The 18989-nt window shown below is 59.8% G+C and overlaps 1 protein-coding gene across 2 annotated transcripts; it reads right to left on the bottom strand.

Annotated features, from left to right (window-relative positions):
* Nucleotides 1-860: 860 nt before the first annotated feature.
* RPS6KL1 (ribosomal protein S6 kinase like 1) lies at nt 861-17481 on the bottom strand. 2 transcript variants are annotated; one of them, XM_062181547.1, is made up of 10 exons: nt 17232-17481; nt 13598-13722; nt 12724-12816; nt 5637-5684; nt 4623-4755; nt 2966-3562; nt 2068-2157; nt 1855-1937; nt 1164-1259; nt 861-971 (listed from the first exon to the last, which is right to left on the bottom strand). In XM_062181547.1, exons 1-10 carry the CDS (start codon nt 17479-17481, stop codon nt 861-863), a joined length of 1626 nt encoding a protein of 541 aa, XP_062037531.1. The 2 variants fall into 2 exon arrangements, with proteins under 2 accessions (XP_062037531.1, XP_062037532.1); XM_062181548.1 differs by lacking the exons at nt 2068-2157; nt 2966-3562.
* Nucleotides 17482-18989: the final 1508 nt, after the last annotated feature.

The following is an 18989-nucleotide window of genomic DNA, read 5'->3' as shown; positions in this document are numbered from 1 at the left end:
CGGGTCACACCCCAGTGACGAGGCGAGTGCTGAGGAGCCCCAAACATGGGGGATTGCCTTTGGGGTAACCACTTGCCCCAGCTTAGAACCCAGAAACACGTTGCCTCTGGCTGAACGTCTGAGTGGCAGTCCATAGGCTGTGCGATTTCTCCTTCCCAGAGGGGTTGGAGTCAGTGGGCAGAGGGGCAGCCAGTGCCTGAGAAGGGAGCCCTGGGGGTCAGGGCCTGTCTCAGCTGCCTCCTTCATCCTCCCAATTCCCTGGGTTCCCCAGACGTCCCTGGGCAGGCGCCCCTCTGCCCTGACACAGCCTTTGGAGGAAGAAAGTGAGTGCCAGAGCTGCACGTCCCCCCTCCTGCCCCGGCTCCACAAGAAACGGAGGCAAACCGGCAGTGGGCAGTGGGTCATTCTAACCCCACTCTCCCCACTCCCCAGCCCTGCAGCCAGGGCTTCTGGTGGGAGCAGCCTGCTGGTTGCATGACTGATAATCGGCCAGGACAGCCCTGGCTTAGTACCCTCAGAAGTCTCCAAGCCTCCCAAGAGGGCACCACATGGCAGTGAGCGAGAGGGCAGCTTGGCAGCTGGTCAGTGGTTCAGAGCTGGTGTGACAGCAGGCGCGCTCCGCCGCGGTGGGTCTGCACACGACAGGTGCCTGCTGCCTGCTGGCCGCAGGGGTGCCAGCGGCACAGCAGCGGGGCCGGCCGTGCCGTCCCTTCCCTGGGGCTTCTCGGGAGTGGCCATGACTGCCTCTGAGCAGGAAGGGCAGCTGCCCTGCAGTCTTCGCCTGAAGCCCATGGGCAGAAGGGCCAGCCCTGGGGCCAGGCAGAGGTGGCGGAGCTCCAGGCGGGCCACTGCCCCGCCCCTTACCCCACCAGCGTGCTCCACTGGATAGCACTGAAGAAAGGATGTGACTTGAGTTTGCTGACGCCGCCTCCTCCAGCACCCAGGCGCCTGGTGGGATCGAACTGCAGCAGCTGCAGAGAGAGCCAGCGAACACCCCCAGCACTGCCAGTGTGGGCCGGCCTCCGGGGGCTCCCAGTATTGTCCTGGCGGACATCGGTAGTGGATGTCCGCCCCAGGATGTAGCAAATGGTCACCCAGCGTGGAGAACAAGCAGGTGGTTCTGCCCCCTCGCCCCCCACCCGAGGGCTGAGCCGTCACCTCACCTCCGTCAGCAGGGAGGCTGCGGGGCGGCTGAGCCCGTCTGGCAGCTGCAGCTGGGTGTGGGCCTGGATTCCTGAGGGGTGGCTCTGCGACAGTGCCTGGGAGGACACGAGGTGGGGCTCTGCGGAAGCAGCCTCGGGAAAGACCGCACTCGCTGGCTGCCAGGATTCCGCCCCCCCCCCCCCTGCCGCCCGCAGACGGCGGTCACATGATGGTGAGGATGGCGCACGCAGCTGCCCTTTGCTGGCTGGGTGCCAGACCCTGTGCTGCAGCCCTGACGCTGACAAGTGTCAGCTACGGGGGACAAGGAGCAGGCTCAGGGACTGAGTGAGCGGGACTGGGGCTGAGTGTGGGGTTTGGATCCAGGTCCCTCTAGCTGCCAGCTGGCTAGAAGCATCCATGAGCGTTGTAGTCAAGGCAGGCCCCCTACTGGGAACAGCACAGGGACCTGCTCCTGTGACTGCAGGCCACGGCACACTGCCTGTCGGGGCCAAGGCAGGGGCTTGGTGTGCAAGCGGAGGTGCAGCTCTGGAAAGCAGCCTAGGATGAGCTGCAGGGAGCTCCCAGGAGGAAGGCTGGGGGCCCTGCTCTGGGAGGGGATTCGCACTGCGCAGGAGGGCGCCAGGACGGAGCAGTCAGGCCTGTGCCCCAGGTGACACTGCACCCTTCCAGCTGTTCCCTGCTCAGACTCACCATGCCGGTCAGCAGCTCGTACAGGAGAGACCCGAAGCTCCACCAGTCGCACGCTTCGGTCAGCTCAGAAATGCCCCCCACCTCTGTGGGAACAAGAACGCCCCCATCCAGTCTCACCCACCGGGACCCTGCCTGCCCCCTCTGACACCCACACCCCCCAGGCGCAGCCCACACAGAGGCACCCAACGCTAGGCCCCCAAGCGCCCTTCTTGCCTGGGGCGCTGTACAGGCGGTCCGCGGCCTCGCTGCTGCACAGGGGCTCCACTTCCGACCACTGGCCGAAGTACGTGAGCCGGATGTGACCTTCTCGTCCGGTGTGTGCAGAGAAACACGGGCAGAGATGGGGGAGCTGCTGTCACTGAGTGGCTTTGAGGGTGGGGTGGGGGCTCCAGGGTTCCCCCCACCACAGACACTGCAGGAGCCCGCGGTCCCTGGAGGCAGAGACAGCGGGCTGCTCCTGGGAGCTGGCGCCCTGCTGCACGGGGCTGGGGAACCTTGTTTCTACCAAGGCCGTTTGCATGTCTGTAACATCATTCACAGGCCATACACAATTATCAACTTCAAAATTAGCCTGCTATACCTGGCCGGCGCAGTGGCACAGTGGGTTAAGCCACCGCCTGTGACGCCGGCATCCCACAGGAGCGCCAGCTGGAGTCCCAGCTGCTCCACTTCTGCCCCAGCTCCCTGCTAATGTGAGAAAGCAGCGGAAGATGGCCCAAGTGCTTGGGCCCCTGCCACCTACGTGGGAGACCTGGATGGAGTTCCAAGCTCCTGGTTTCAGCCTGGCCCAGCCCCAGGCGTTGCAGACATTTGGGGAGTGAACCAGCAGGTTAAAGATCTCTCTCTCTAATTCTACCCTTCAAATAAATCTTAAAAAAAAAAAAAAAAAAAACCAACAACAACAACAACAAAAAACAGCCCACTGGTTTACTGAATTTTGAGTCCCAGGGACAGACCAAATGATTTTGTGGAGTTTCTATGGTCTGCGGGCCAGATGTTCCCCACCCCAAGTCCTAGGCGGACCCTATGACTGTGGGGAGCTCCCTCCTCTGGGGATTTGCAGGCCTCCCACCTGAGGGGTGGGGCGGGTCCCGATGGCCAGGGCACCCACCTGCCTGGTCCAGGAGCAGGTTCCGGGGGTTGAGGTCCCGGCACAGCACGCCCTGCTCGTGAAGCGCCTCCAGGGCCAGCAGCGTCTCGGCCGCCCACCGCCGCACCTGCTCCTCGCTCACACTCCAGGCCCTGCCACGCCACAGGTCAGCCTCATCGGCCGGCGGGCGGCTCTGACCTCTGCCCCGGCCACAGGCCCCCAGCACCCGGCCTGCCCCTTGGTGAACCCAAGAGAGCCCTCGAGGGAGCCCGGGGGTCGAGCTCTGGCCAGCCCGCCTGGCATGAAGGTGCAGGAGGCCAGCCGGGGTCCGCGGCAGGTCGGAGGAGCAGGCGGTCCTGGCTGTGGGCTCCCCGTCAGCGGCTTTGTGGGGCCGGGGTGCCGGGGGCCCCCTGGCGGGGGGCAGGCTCTGAGAAGTCCGCGGAGGCTCCAGGGGGAGTGTGTCCTGCCCGGGGCTGTGGCCGCTGGGGAGCCGTGCTGGGGTCCGGAGGCTGAGGCAGGCGCGGAGCTGAGCCTTCGTCCTCTCCTGGGTGGAGCCGGGCCTGAGCCCAGGATGCTGGGGGCGCGCCTGGGAGAGCAGGTGGGACCAGAGGGTGCCTCCTGGCCGGGCCGATGGGAGAGGAAGAACGTGGCCGCCAGGTCCATCCCGTACCCACCTCCCCGCGCTTCTGGTGGGCTCCTCCCGGGGCCTGCCGGGGGGTGGGGCCCAGCCTGGCCCAGCCTGGGCTCCTCTGCTCCATCCCATCCCCCAGCCCAGAAAGCCTCCCTTTCTCCCTGCGCCATGGGTGCTCGACCCCCAGGGTGAATGGGAAGCAGGAGTGAGGCCCTGGGTTTGCGTGGTGGGTTCACCAGTGTTGAATGGCACGGAATTATTGTTTAAGGGATTACGGCACGGTGACACTTGAAGAAGGCCAGGCACGGTCTGCAATGATGCCATGTCACCACCCCCGACAGGCGCTGGGTGTGGCCGTTAAGTCGCCACCTGCGACGCCTGCACCCCACGTCAGGTCACATGGGCTAGAATCCCACGTCTGAGTCTAATTCCAGCTTCCTGCTGGTGCGCACCCTGGGAGGCAGCAGGTGATGGCTCGGGTCCTTGGATCCCTGCCAGCCCCGGGGTAGACACAGTGAGCTCTGGGCTCCTGGCTGCAGGCTGGCCCAGCTCTGGCTGTGGTGGGCATTTGGGGAGTGAACCTCTTTCTCTTTCTCTGGCTTTCAAATACATGGAGATGGATAGATGGTTCAGGATGGATGGATAGATGACAGATGATACGTAGACAGGTGCTAGATAGATACACAACTTTTTAAAAAATCATTCCCGCCATCGAGAATGTCTGTGTGTGGTCCATTTCCTGTCCTTACAGCTCCACTCACCGCATCCCAGGAGGACACAGGAGGGATGGGAACAGACCAGAGCAATGGAGCGAGCCCGCGTTGGAGGAAATGTGAGCGAGGCGACCGCTGCATACACGCCCTCCGGCCCACCAGGGTGCGCACGTCCTCCCCAGGATGTCCTCTGCCCCTGGAGCCACACAGGGGCTCACAGCAGCCCAGGAAAGCCCGGCTGTGCTTCCGGTGCCGGCCCCGCCCCGGCCCAGGGTGCAGCAGGTGATGACCGTACCTCCAGGCCCACGGGCTGCCGGGCCCTGCTGGCTCTCACCTTGCACGTGCTCCAGGTGCAGGAAGATGGAGTCCTCGCTCACGAAGTACCGCAGCAGCTTCGTCATGTAAGGGACCCCATGCGGGATGACCGTCAGCCGCTCCTGGCTCACCGTGTGGCACCTGGGCAGGCTCTGGGGAGGGGCAGGGCAGGCGGATCAGCGGGGAGCAGGCCAGGGGCTGTGCTGGTCAGGGGCACTCAGATGAAGAGTCGGAGCCACCCCGAGTAGCAAGTGCCGTCCCCCGTCCCTGGCCTGGCCCGCACCCCAGGTCCTCCCACAACCTGCCCCGGTCAAGTGTGAAGTAGTGAGGGTGCATGTGTGTGTACAGTACTGTGTGTGTGCACATGGGAATGAGTTGTGAATGTGTGCAAGTGAGTGTGTCTCTGTGTGCATGAGTGTATGAGTGTGCATGTGAGTGTGTGTTGGCGTGTGGGTACATATGTGTACGAGTGTGTGGATGACTTGTGAATGTTGCAAGTGTGAGTGTGCCTCTGTGTGCATGAGTGTGCATGTGAGTGTGTGTTGGCGTGTGGGTACATGTGTGTAGGAGTGTGTGCACGTGTTGTGTATGTGGGTACATATGTGTAGGAGTGTGTGCACGTGTTGTGCATGTGGGCATGTGTGTAGGAGTGTGTGCACGTGTTGTGTATGTGGGCACGTGTGTAGGAGTGTGTGCACGTGTTGTGCATGTGGGCATGTGTGTAGGAGTGTGTACACGTGTTGTGCATGTGGGCATGTGTGTAGGAGTGTGTGCATGAGTTGTGCATGTGTGAGTACATCTGTGTGCATGAGTAGGTGTGTGTGTGTGCACAAGTGTGTATGTGAGTGTGTGGGGGCATGTGTGTGAGTGTACGTGTGTGTGTGTCTGACAAGCAGGGTGCTCAGGGGCAGAACATGCAGCCTCTGCACTTGGAGGGATGTGCACTTCCCATGCAGCTTCTGGGCGGGGGTCCCACCAGCCCTGAGAACGCCCCCGGGAGAATGAGCAACGGCAGGGGCTGGGCGGCACCTGCCTTCACCACGAAGGTCCCTCCGGTGGCTGGGTCCTGGACCAGCTGCACCTGCCAAAGTCCAGAAGGCACTGGCTAAGGCACCTGCTCCCTCCTGGGGCTCCACGGCCCCAGCCCAGCCTCCCAGGTTCCTCCTCCGAGGCAGACTCACACCAGGGAGAGGCAGGGAGCAGGCATTGGGGGCACAAAGTCCTTGGGTGCATCCCCAAGCTGCCTCCTCATCCAAACCTGCAAAACCTGCAGGTCTAAGCTCTGGTGCTACCTCCTCCAGGAAGCCTTCCTGAGGTTAGGGTCTGGAGCTGTGCAGGCTCACCCTCAGGGGTGCCTCATCACCGTGTCCAGTGTCCTGTGTCCTCCTGGACGGCGACCTCTGTGAGGGCAGGGACCGCTCTGAGTGCCGCACAGCTCAGGGGTGCAGCAGGAGCTCCACCCATGCGGGGAGTGGCCCAGAGCCTCAGCTGCCACCGAGGGGAAGCGATCCCCGGTGACAAGCACGTCCCTGCTCCCTGTCCTTGCTGGGCCAGGCCCAGGGGAGTTGTGGAGGCCCCTCTTCCACCCGGATCCCCGGGGATCAACCCTCACCCCAGGCCTCAGCTGGAGCCCTGCCATCCTTCAGGGTCAGAGGGGTCACGGCTGGAGGGGCCCTTCGAGCAGCCACTTCCTCAGAATGCTTGCTTCGGAGGCTTGGAGAGGCCCCAGGCGCCTGGGCTGTGCTTCGCCCCCTCCTTTTATATTATTAATTTACTTGAGAGGCAGAGATACAGACACACACACACACACACAGCGCTCCCATCTGCTGAGTCACTTCCCAGATGCCTACAACAGCCAGGGGACTGGCCCTGGCTTAAGCCAGGAGCTGGGAACACAAGCCAGGACTCCCATGTGAGTGGCAGGGACCCAATGACTTCAGACATCCCCTCCCAGGATCTGTATTTGCAGGAAGCTGGAGTCAGGAGCCAGAGCTGGGAATTGAACCCAGGCGCTCCAGGACGAACTGCAGGAATCCTAGCCAGCACCTTAACTGTGAGGCCAAATGCCTGCTCCCCCTTCCTTTCAATGAAGTTCTCCCTGCAGGCTCTTTGGAGAGCAGCCCTCTCCCCTCTCCCCTCTCCCCCTCCCCCCTTCCTCCCTCTCCTATGATCTGCCAATGGCGGGGTCAGGACCTTGTTGGAGCTGGGCCCTTGACTCTTCTCTACGGTGGGCAGGGGTGCACCCCAGCTGTAGAGGGGGCCCTGCGGTGCGTAGGGGCAGAAAAACAGAGAATTCAGTCCAGAAGAGGGGCCTGTGGAGGGAAGAGCAGCACCCCAGGGTGCTGTGACTTCTTGGCTGCTGGCCTGCCCTAGAGACACCCCGGCGAGGTCCCTGGCCAGCCATGGCGTGGGTGGGGGCCAGGCCCCCGGCAGCACTGGAGGATGCAGCCTCGGGTCAGGGAAGGTTTGGGTCTCGGGCAAGTGCACTGATTTCCCCCTCCTCCACCTAACGGGACCCGTGACCCTGTCAGTCACCAGTCTGCTGGTCACACAGCTGCTTGGAACCTCGCTCTTCTTAATTGCAAAATGGGCGTAGAGCAGCCCGAGGGTCACCAGGGGCACTCCCTGGAAGTGGACAGTTCAAGTTCAGTGGCAGCCTGTGCTGATGCAGAACACACCTGTAACCTGGAGACAGCATGACCGGAGGGCCCATTTCCTGGCTATAAAGCACGTGCTAGGCACTTTACACACATTTAATTTTATTCCCACAGCCTCACAAAGTGCAAGCTATTAATGACCCATTTTGTTGATGAAGAAATTGAGATTTAAGGCGTTTACGTTGCCTACAGTCCTACTTTTTTTTTTCTTTTTTGAAGAATTATTTATTTGAAAGTCAGTGAGAGAGGGAGAGGAAGAAAAAGAGAGAGAGAGAGAGAGAGATCGTCCCCATGCTGGTTCGCTCCCCAAATGGCTGCAACAGTTGGGGCTGCGCCAGGCCAAAGCCAGGACACAGGAACCCCATCCGGGCCCTCCAGGTGGGTGGCAGGCACCCAGGAGCTTGGGCATCCTCTACTGCCTTTCCAGGCACATTAGCAGAGAGCTGGATGGAAAGAGGAGCAGCTGGCACTCCAATATGGTATGCTGGTCTTGTAACACCAGCCCTGTCCAGGGAGACAGAGACAGAGAGAAAGATCTTCCACCTGCTGGTTCACTCCCCAAATGGCTGCAATGGCCAGAGCTGGACCGATCCGAAGCCAGGAGCCAGAAGCTTCCCCCAGGTTTCCCAGGCGGGTACAGGGGGCCCTAGGACTTGGGCCATCTTCTACTGCTTTCCCAGGCCACAGCAGAGAGCTGGATCAGAAGAGGAGCAGCCAGGACTCAAATTGGTGCCCATATGGGATGCTGGTGCCACAGGCCTTAGCCACAGGCATTCCTTAGCCTGCTATACCACAGCGCCTGTCCCAGTTCTAAGAGTGATAGAGTCAGGTGTTGAATCCAGACAGCCTGATCCTAGAGCCATGCAGACTCAGCCGGTGGCTCAACCAGGCGACCTTGGCAAGTGCTTACGCCCCTGAGCCCCAGCTTCCCCAGGAAGGCAATGGACAGGACCAGTACGCAGGGTCCTGCCTGCAGCAGGCATGAGCTGTTCCTTCCCACCACCAGAGGTCGCTCTTCCAACAGTGAGAGGTGGCACCTTGCCTGGCCCTGGTTCCTGACCAGTCTTGTGCAATGTTTGAAAGAGAAGAGATGAAAACCCCAGGGTCATTTAGAAGAACAGAGTTTCCCACAAGTACCGACACCCCAGATAATTCCCCACCGCGCCTTGCCAAGTGGGATTCCCCACCACTTTGTCCTGGGCAAGGCCTTCTGACTTAGGGTCCAAGAATCAGCAGCAAAGGGTGTGGAAACCAGAAATAAAACTTGACCCATACATGGAAGCAATTGTGTGTGTGTGTGTGTTTAATTTAAATCTCCCTATTTATCCAGAGTTAGACCAAAAATGTGAACAGTGATTATCTGGAGTGAGGTAGGATTCGGGAGACTTTGTTTCAAATCCTCTTCTCTTTCATTCTGTCCCAAAAGCGCAGCAGAGGGACTTTTCCCTATTAATGCAACCCAGTGAGAAAAGTGCCCTTCTTTGGCTCAGCAGCCCGGAGAGAGCACTGTCTGGTCACCTATGCACCTGTTTTAGCCTCTGTGAGCTGATTATTAAAATGCAGCACTGGGCTGGGCAGGTGGTCAGTCTCGTGGATAAGACCATCTTTAGGTCAGTCCCAAATGGGAACGTCTGGCCCTGGCTCCTAACTCCAGCTGCCTGCTAATGCCAGCCCTGTGATGACTCGAGTAACTGGGTCCCTGCCTCGTGGGACACCTGGATCGAGTTCCTGGCTCCTGGCACGTGGGCAGTAACTCAGCAGAAGGGAGTTCTCTTCCTCTCTGTCCCTCTAATACATTTCTGAACAAATGCATTGCTGCACAATGGAACTTCCTGCTCCGTGGCAGCAGCACGCACCTGCACTCTCTACACACGTGCTGCTGGTCACATGTGGCCACCCAGATCTTGAAACGCAGCTAACCACAACCAAGACACTGATCTCTCATGGAACCCACAGGTCCCAGAGCTTCAAGTAGCCCCTGGAACTGGGCAGTCCAAAAGAGAAAGGGGTTGAGGGCAGCACTGTGGCACAGAGGGTTAAGCTGCGGCTCTCAAAACTGCCAGCCCATATGGGTTCCACTTGTAGTCCTGGTTGCTTTGCTTCTAGTCCAGCTCTCTGCTGTGGCCTAGGAAAGCAGAAGAAGATGGCCCAAGTCCTTGGGCCTCTGCTAGCCATGTGGGAGACCCGGATGGAGTTCTGGGCTCCCGGTTTCAGCCTGGCACAGCCCTGTCCATCGCAGCCACTTGGGAAGTAAATCAGTGGATGGAAGATCCCTCTCTCTCACTTGCTCGCTCCCTCCTATCACTCTGCCTTTCAAATAATACACAATAAATCTTTTAAAAAATTAAAATAGGGGAAGCCGGTGTGGTTTATTAATTGTGACAGTGAGGCGGTAATTATGAAATAAAATGTTTACCAAGAAGACTCTGCAATTACAGAGTAATTCGTGGAGAAATCGGAATGAAAGGAAACAAAAAGACGAGAATACTTGCAGTAAATGATGAGTCGTAAACGGATCACTAGGAGCTGGGAGGGTGAGAGGGAAAGGGGTTTAGATCAAAAAACAACCCAGGGAACTGGACGGTCCCAGGGTGGGGACAGGCACCACCCATCTGCAGTGCCCCCCCCCCCCCGGCGGCCACGTGGGGCTGAGCCCAGCACAGCCAGATTTTCTGACTTTTCTAAAGAAGTAGGAAATCTGGACTTTTATGTGAAATCTGCACATTTTAAAGTGCCAGTAACGGTTAAAATCAAACCCGAGCGTGAGCCAAATCAAACCAGAAGCGACTTGGCGGACGCGGCTCCCAGCGAGGCTCAGCAAACACCCTGGTCCCCAGACTCCCGGGGAGCAGACCCTTGAACGTTCCGCATCCCAGCTGCTCCCAGCCCACCACCCCCTTCCATCCTCACCTGGACAGCCCGAAGGTGTGTGTTCGGGCACGGAAGGACCACCTGAGAAGCCCTTTGATCCGTGCGGGGGTGGGGGAGAGGCGAGGGTGAGGGGCCAAGGCTGCTCTTGGTCCCCTCTGCCTAGGCAGAGCCGCGGAACAGAAGGAGAGCAACAGCACATCCAGGCCTGGCCCCAGGGCCCCAGGCCCAGTCACCCTAACCCCTTTTCCAACATAGGGAAAGGGCTGCTCCCGGCTTGCACATGACACAGGTAAAGGAGGCAGAGGGCTTGGCTAAAGCTGCATTTTGCAGATGTCTCTGGCGCTTTGCACATGTGTGTTCTGGGTTTAAACAAATTTGGGAATTCTGCATCTCAGACCTCCCTCTATGCCTTTACTGAGAACTCCTATAATTTAAAAAAAAAAAAAAAAAAAAAAGTAAGGGGCGGTGTTTGATTCAGTGCTACTACCCGTTATCAGAAGGCCTGGGTTCAAGCCCCAGCTCCACTCCCAAGTCCAGCTTCCTGCTAACGCCCCTGTGGGGGGCAGCAGGCGATGGCTTCAGTACTTGGTTCCCGGCCACCCATGAGGGAGGGAGACCCATATTGAGTTCAGGCTCCTGGCTTCAGCCTGACCCAGTCTTGGCTGTTGCAAGCATTTGAGGAATGAACTAGTAGATGAAAGATTTCCTCTCTATGGCTTTCAAATAAATAAAATTTAAATATATAAATTTATTGGGGCCGGCGCTGTGGCGTAGTAGGTAAAGCTGCCACCTGCAGTGCCAGCATCCCATATGGGCGCTGGTTCAAGTCCCGGCTGTTTCACTTCCGATCCAGCTCTCTGCTATGGCCTGGGGAAGCAGTGGAAGATGGCCCAAGTGCTTCGGCCCCTGCACCCACGTGGGAGACCTGGAAGAAGCTCCCGGCTCCTGGCTTCGGATTGGCACAGTATCGGCCGTTGCGGCCATCTGGGGACTGAACCAGCAGATGGAAGACATGTCTCTCTCTCTCTGCCTCTGTAACTCTGCCTTTCAAATAAATAAATAAATCTTTAATATATATATAATTATTTTCAAAATAACACATTACTTTAAGCCACCTTTCCTAAACGTACTCAGCTCGGCCTGAGAGCCCCTCTCACGCTCACAGACAGCTCACTGGGAGAATGGCGGTGGTCACACCCAGCCCAGCTATCGCGAGAGCGGCTGAGCTTGGCCAAGGCCAGGCTGCAGCCACTGAGACCAGCGCAGCTGGAAGCTGGTGGGGCCTCTGCTGACAGCCTGGGCCTCCTCCAGGGCCTGGGAGAAGCAGCTGCAACAGGGCCGGCGCTGGGAGCCTGCCACCTCGCGCTCTTGTCACTCCTATCCAGAGCCATCACACAACGCGCTAAACCTCTTAGCCTGTGCCAGGCCTTTCCCAAAAACGATTTCATTTTCCTTCCCAGATCACGCCTTGGCAGGAAGATTCCCGCCCTGCTGGGCAATGAGGAAGTCAAAGCTCGGAGAGGCAGGGGGCTTGGCGGTGGCTGGCAGTGCGTTGTCTGCATGTGGGCCTGGGGAGTACACCCTGCTCTCCTTTTCTCTACAGGCCCTGAGACCCCACAGCCCCCGCGCATGCGCACACACACACATACACACACACACTCACCCCTCCCCGGGGCCCTGGCCCTGAAATCCCACAGCCCCCGCACATGCGCACACACATAGACACACACACACACATACACTCACCCCTCCCCGGGGCCCTGGCCCTGAAATCCCACAGCCCCTGCGCATGCGCACACACATAGACACACACACACACACACACACACCCCTACCCCGGGGCTGGGGTTTAAGTTAGAGCACTGGGCACAGGTGGGAGGCGGGGCCTGGGCATCTGCCCGCTCAGAAGCTGCCCAGGTGACGCTGATCCAGAGCCAGGCGGGGCAAGGCTTGCTCTCGAGAGCACTCAGGGTGCGCTGGGTGGGGCGCAGGGGTGGATAAGGGTGGCTCGGCCCTCCTTCGACCTCTTTCTCCCTCTGATTCCTCCTCCCTCAGGGACAGCCTTAGGCAGGGCTGCACGCCCTCCCCTGTCTTCCTGTCTGCCCTGAATTAAGACAGACTGGGGCCCGGAGCGGGGCTGGGGATGCCAGGAGCGGAAGAGGCAGTGTTGCCAGGGCCCCGGCTGGTGCCAGACAGGTGTCTGGAGACAGGCACACTGCAGCCGCAGGAAGCTCACAGCTGGGCCTGGTGGGGACAGACTCTTGGCTGCAGCTGGGGGGTGCACAGCGAGTGTGGGTGGGCCCAGTGGAAGCCACCAGGGCAGCAAGTGCTGGCGGGCGCCCGGGGTGCGGCTTCCCCTGAGGTTTCTGTGTGCAGTTTCTGGGGAGTGGGGCTTTGTGTCTGAGCCAAGGGCTCTGGGAGGGGTCTCTGGCTGCCTTCTGTCCTTCCCACCCCCGCCTGCCATGTTCTCCCCAGTGGATGTGGGGGTGGGGGAGGTGGAAGCCACTGGGACAGCCGCTGTCCCCTCTGGAGGAGAGGGGCAACATGGAGGCTTTCTGCCTGCCCCACCCACCCCCCTCCGGCCGCTCTCACCTTCTCCAGGACCCCGACCACCCTGCAGCCCCTCAGCTGCTCCAGGGCAGAGCTCAGTGTGCGGATGGGCCTGAGCCTCAGGCTGCTGAAACCCTGCAGAGGGAAAAGAGGCAACACACAGACTCAACCTGGGCCACGGCAGCCTCCCCAGGCCGTGGGCAGCAGCTTCAGGCTGCCAGGAGAGTGGTAGGGGCCACAGAGGGCGGGACCGGGGGCCAAGCTGACCCCAGATTACAGAGAAGCAGGCTGGGACTGGTCCACTGACCCAGGGAAGTAGGCCTAACCTCTTCCCCCAGCACTTCCTCCTCCCAGTCCTAGCCCAAGGCCCAAGGAGTCCTGGAGGCTCAGAACCCAGAGAGCAGGCAGGTGCTCCCAGGGTGGGGGTGGGCAATACCCTGAGACGCCCTGGCACCTGCTGAGACCAGGCAGCCTTCCAGATGCAGCCAGCCCAGGAGGGCACGCGCGCATGTCTGGGTGCACCTGTGTGCCTGGCTGCGCACACCTGTGACACAAGTGCACGTCCCTATACGGCTGGGGCCGGCCCACGGGGTTCAGAAAAGCCACATGAAGATGCACGGGCTTCAACACGTGCCCCAGATACCCGCCGTGTGCTCACTCACAGCAGAAACTTCACGGGGAGACGTTGCACGTGCGCACGCGCCAGCCTGTGTGCGCGAGCTGGTCCAGGCTCCGCTAGGGCACGAGACCAAACTGGGGGTGGTTCAGGAAGCGGAAAGGAAGGGGCTGTGCGCGTCGGAGAGCGCGGGAAGCTAGAGGCCCCGAGGGGCGGCCTGGCGCACACCAGTGGCTCCGCCCTCTGCCACGTGTCCAGCCTGGGTCTCCCGCGCTGGCCCCTGGGGAGGGGCCCCCTCACCGTGCCAGGGCTGGCCGTGCCGCCCAGCGTGCGCTGCAGGTGGCAGTTGAAGATCTCCTCTGCGCGCCGCAGGTACTTGGTGATTTTCAGCTTTACAGCCTCGCATCGCTCCTTGTTGGGGTCAACTGTAGGGGGACAAGCGTTTCCAGGACCCTGAGACCCCGAGCCCATGGGGTCCACCCTCTGCCCTGCACAGGAGCTGGCTCCTGGTCAGAAGCTTTGGCTTCAGCGGCTTCGGCCGCCGTGTTTGCTCCTGAGCCCCTCCTCTGGGTGGGAGGCTGGGCGCCGTGGTCACTCCCAGCCCACCCCCCTTTCCAGTGGCACCCACCATCTCTCTGGCTGCCATCACACGGGGTGGGGATTTTCTTTTCTTTTCTTTTCTTTCTTTTTTTTTTTTTTTGACAGGCAGAGTGGACGGTGAGAGAGAGACAGAGAGAAAGGTCTTCCTGTGCCGTTGGTTCACCCTCCAATGGCTGCTGTGGCCGGCACACCGCGCTGATCCGAAGCCAGGAGCCAGGTGCTTCTCCTGGTCTCCCATGGGGTGCAGGGCCCAAGCACTTGGGCCATCCTCCACTGCCCTCCCGGGCCACAGCAGAGAGCTGGATTGGAAGAGGGGCAACCAGGACAGAATCTGGCGCCCCGACCGGGACTAGAACCCAGTGTGCCGGAGCCGCAGGCGGAGGATTAGCCTAGTGAGCCACGGCGCCGGCCAGGGTGGGGATTTTCACACCCATTTTGTTTGGAGCAGGAGATAGAAGTTTCCAGAAAGCCTTGCTTCTTCCATTTGTGAAAGAAGTTTCTGGACAGGCTGGAAGCCCAGGCTTGGACAGGTTTCCGGGGCAGGAGAGTAGGAAGGGTGAGGCAGGGCCTGGCTCCTGCCCAGATCTGGCCTCAGCCCCAGCTCACCCCAGCAGGCCTCCACTCTCCCCCCTCGCCCTTGCTGTCTCCCTGGAACACTGTTTGGTCCTTCAGCCAAAGCCCCTACTGTTCTTCAGCACTCACAGTGGGATTTTGACTTCTAGAGGATGCCCCAGGTTGGCCCAGTGTGGCCTCAGTTTCCCCTTTCCCTCCCCACACTTCCCTCTGAACACCTCCCCAGTCTCCTGGCTCCAAGCTCCTGAGGGCAGAGGCCCGGCCCGGCCCAGCCCAGGAAGTCAGGTGCTGTGGGGCAGGTGCACAGCCTCCAGAGCCATCTGATAGCCATGGAGCCCGAGCAAGCTTTCCAATTGCCCTTGTCCCAGTTTCCTCCTCTGGAAAGGATGAGCAGGAGTAAACATGCTTCCTGTAGAGCAGAGAACTACATCCAACAGCAAATACAGAAGTCTCTGCGACTGCGAGGCCCAAATGAGCTACTACAGCTAAAGCCCTTACCACAGTGCCTGGCATATATGCAGATACTTCAGGAATTTCATGGAAAAAACAGAAGAAAATGATTATTTTGGGGCAAATAGTTTTCCAGTCCATGCACTTATAAACGGTCTTTCTTTTTTTTTTTTTTTTAAAGATGTATTTACTTATTTGAAAGTCAGAGTTACACAGAGAGAGGAGAGGCAGAGAGAGAAAGAGAGAGAGAGAGAGAGAGAGAGAGAGGTGTCTTCCATCCGCTGGTTCACTCCCCAATTGGTCGCAATGGTAGGAGCTTCGCCAATCCAAAGCCAGGAGCCAGGAGCTTCTTCCGGGTCTGTTACATGGGTGCAGGGTTCCAAGGACTTGGGCCATCTTCCACTGCTTTCCCAGGCCATAGCAGAGAGCTGGATCGGAAGTGGAGCAGCTAGGTCTTGAACCAGCATCCATATAGGATGCCTTGGCTTCAGGCCAGGGTGTTAACCCGTTGCGCCACAGCACCGGCTCCATAAAGGGTCTTTAAAAAGCTCATGGATGGTCCGGTGCTGTGGCATAGCAGGCAAAGCCGCCTTCTGCCTGTGATGCCAGTTTGGGTCCCAGCTGCTCCACTTCTGATCCAACTCCCCGCTAATGGCCTGGGGAAGGCAGCACAAGGTGACCCACGTACATGGGTTCCTGCCATCCACATGGAGACCCGGATGAAGCTCCTGGCTCCTGGCTTTGGCCTGGCTCAGCCCTGGCCATTGTGGCCACTTGAGGCGTGAACTATCAAATGGAAGACCTTTCTCTGTCTCTCTAACTCTGCCTTTCAAATAAATAAATAAAAATAAAAGTTCATAGACATGGAGGGCATTTGGCACAGTGGTTAAGATGCCACTTGGTATACCCGCATTTCATAGAAGAGTGCCTGGCTTTCTTTTTTGTTTGTTTTTAAATTTATTATTTATTTGAAAGTCACAATTACCCAAATAGAGGAGAGAGAGAGAGAGAGAGAGAGAGGCCTTCCATCCACTGGTACACTCCCCAACTGTCTGCAACAGCCAGAGCTGGGCCGATCTGAAGCCAGGAGCCAGGAGCTTCTTCCGGGTCCCCCACGCAGGTACAAGGGCCCAAGGACCTGGGCTGTCTTCCACTGCTTTTCCGAGTGTCTGGTTTTCAGCTCCAGTTCTTTGGCCCACCCCAGCTTCTTGCTAATGTGCATCTTGAGAGGCAGAGGTGATGGCTCAGGTCCTTGGGTCCCTGCCACCCATATGGGAGACCCGGATTGAGTTCCAGGCTCTTGGCTTTGGCCTGGTCCAGCCCCAGCTGTTGCAGGTATTTGGGGAGTGAACCAGCAGGTGGAAGATCTCTCTCTCTCTCTCTCTCTCTCTCTCTCTCTCTGCCTTTCAAATAAGTTAAATAAAATTTCAGGGGCCACTGCTGTGGCGCAGTGGGTTAAAGCCCTGGCCTGAAGCGCCGGCATCCCATATGGGCACTAGTTCGAGACCCGGCTGCTCCACTTCCAATCCAGCTCTCTGCTATGGCCTGGGAAAGCAGTAGAAGATGGCCCAAGTGCTTGGGCCCCTGCACTCATGTGGGAGACCCAGAAGAAACTCCTGGCTCCTGACTTCGGATTGGCGCAGCTTTGACCATTGCAGCCAACTGGGGAGTGAACCAGCGGATGGAAGACCTCTGTCTGCCTCTCCTCTCTCTGTGTAACTCTGACTTTCAAATAAATAAATCTTTAAAAAAATAAAATTGCAAAAAAGTTATAAAAAATACATACTATGAGAAAATTATGCACAGATTTAATTTTTTCCACCAGGACCAGTATTGTGGTGCAGTGGGTTAAGCCACGGCTGGCAATGCCAGCATCCCATACCGGAGTGCGGATTCAAGTCCTGGCTGCTCCACTTCTGATTCAGCTCCCTGCTGATGGGCTTGGGGAAACAGTGAAAGATGGCCCAAGTACCCGGGTGCCTGCACCCATGTGGGAGACCAGGATGGAGTTCTTTGGCCTGGCTCTGATCTGGCTGTTGTAGCCATCTTCTCTCTTTCTCTTCCTGTCCCTCTCTCTCTGTTGCTCTGCCTCTTAAATGAACAACTCTTTTAAAAAGTTTTTAAAAGCTTTTTTGCACCCAATAAACCTCCCATTCCATTTTTCCACGAACTTTTTGAAACCCCTTGGTAGGAACTCTTCTCGGTATCATCTCCAGCATAGCGCGCTGCCCACTTGTGCGCATGGGCAGAGGGCAGGGCAGCCGGGGACGGACGAGCCCTGCACCGCCCTGCCCCTGCGCCCGGCCCTCACCGTGCACGCCGCGGAGCAGCACGTCCACGCCGTTCTGGTAGTGGTTGAAGGCTGCCTCGTAGTCCTCGCTGACGTCACGCTCCAGGGCCAGCCGGATCTGAGTGGCCGCGTCCACCAGGTAGTCGCGCGGTCCCGCGGCCACGCGGTTGCGGATCTGCTCCAGGTACACACGGGCCTGGGACCGTGCCCGTGAGCAGGGCTCCGACTCCAGGCCGGGGCCCGGCGGGCACTCGCAGGCCACCAGGCTCATGGCTGGCTTGCGGCTGGGGTCTGGAATGAGGCGGCACATTAGGGAGGACCTAGGCAGAAGACCCCCTTGGCTTCCTCTGCTGAATACTGGGGAGACTCGGATTCGCCTCCTGGCCCCTTGGTGGGGCCACACCCTTCCTACCTGGGCTATAACAGGGTAAGACTCTGCTCGTCCCAATTCCGCTAAAGCTTTTACCCTGAGAGCTGCGGGGGCCTCTGACTCCGGCTCCACAGAGGAACCCGGCGTCCAGTACACTGGGAGCTCAGAGGCCACCCTGCCCATGGTCCCGCCCTGCCTGTCTCCAGCCTCCCGCCTGCTTCTCCTCTCCCAGGCGTCTCTCCCTGGCCAGGACAGACTGTCCCTGCCCTGCTTTGTCTCCCTCTGGGCTGAGATCAGTACGGTCAGCCAGTGAGGACCTCCACCAAGCCCGGGGGCTGGGCGCCCACCTCCGCCGGCAGAGGAAGCTGCCACTTTAGAGGGAGTTGGCCGAGGGCGGCGGGCAGGGTGACCCAGACCCCGCAAGGATGGCTCTGACCCTCCCCACCGCCTCTGAGAAACCCCGGAGGCCACGGCAGCTCCTCCCCGGGGTGGAAGGGTCAGAGCAGCGGAAGCGGGAAAGAAGGGGCCCCTCCACTGCCCCCCCACCCCCCCCACCCCCCCACCCCCACCACGGCAGTCCCCCAGCCATGGGGAAGCGGTCGGGCCTAACAGGCAGGAGAGGACTGGATGGGCGGTGGATGGAGAGGAAAAACCACATCCCCCGAGCCGGCAGCCGGCTGAGCCCGGCATAGGAGGGGTGCATGCATGCATGCGGCCCGGGGGTGCAGGGAGGCCAGGCTGTCCCAGCTCCCCGAGCTCAGGCGCTGCACCTCTGAGGCCTGGCCCAAGCCGCTCCGGAGGCTCAGCCTCAGGGGGCCACCCCGCCCGGCCGGGTCCCCCTGCACGCAAGGTGCACTGCCCCTGGGGACGGCCACGGGAGGCCGGCCCGAGCAGCGAGAGGAGGGGGCCTCCTCGCCTGGGGAGGACGGAGGAGGAGCCGGGCAAACCCCGTACCTGCCCGAGCCAGGAGCTTGGTCCGCTGGGCCGGACCTATCCGGCAGCCACCGCCCCTTCACCCTCGCCCCGCACCGCGAGCCGCGGCCTGCCGCGCTTAGGCCAGGTGCGGGGGTCCCGCCGGCTGTGGCCCGGGCCATTGGCTGCGGATGAGCTCATCCTCCATCCGTTAGAATAAACCACCAATCACCGCCCGGCTCGGCTGGGGGAGGCCCTTAAAGCCGCAGAGCAGCGCCCGGTGGGGGCGGAGCGGCTTCCGGTCACCCAGGGATGGGCGAGGGGCTGCTTCAAAGGTGCCCAAGCCCGTTCATTTCTTCAGCTAGGTCATGGCCATGCATCGAGCCTACTCCGAGTTAGATGCTGGGACGCAGCGATGGGCAGCTGGGCAGCTCTGCTCTTGGCCATAGGGGCTTTGCGGGCTACTGCGGAAACCAGGGAGCAAAGAACGCAGTGAA

The sequence above is a fragment of the Lepus europaeus genome, chromosome 22, assembly GCF_033115175.1.
Source record: "Lepus europaeus isolate LE1 chromosome 22, mLepTim1.pri, whole genome shotgun sequence".
In the NCBI taxonomy this organism is placed as follows: domain Eukaryota; kingdom Metazoa; phylum Chordata; class Mammalia; order Lagomorpha; family Leporidae; genus Lepus; species Lepus europaeus.
This window is presented reverse-complemented; position numbering and strand designations above follow the sequence as displayed.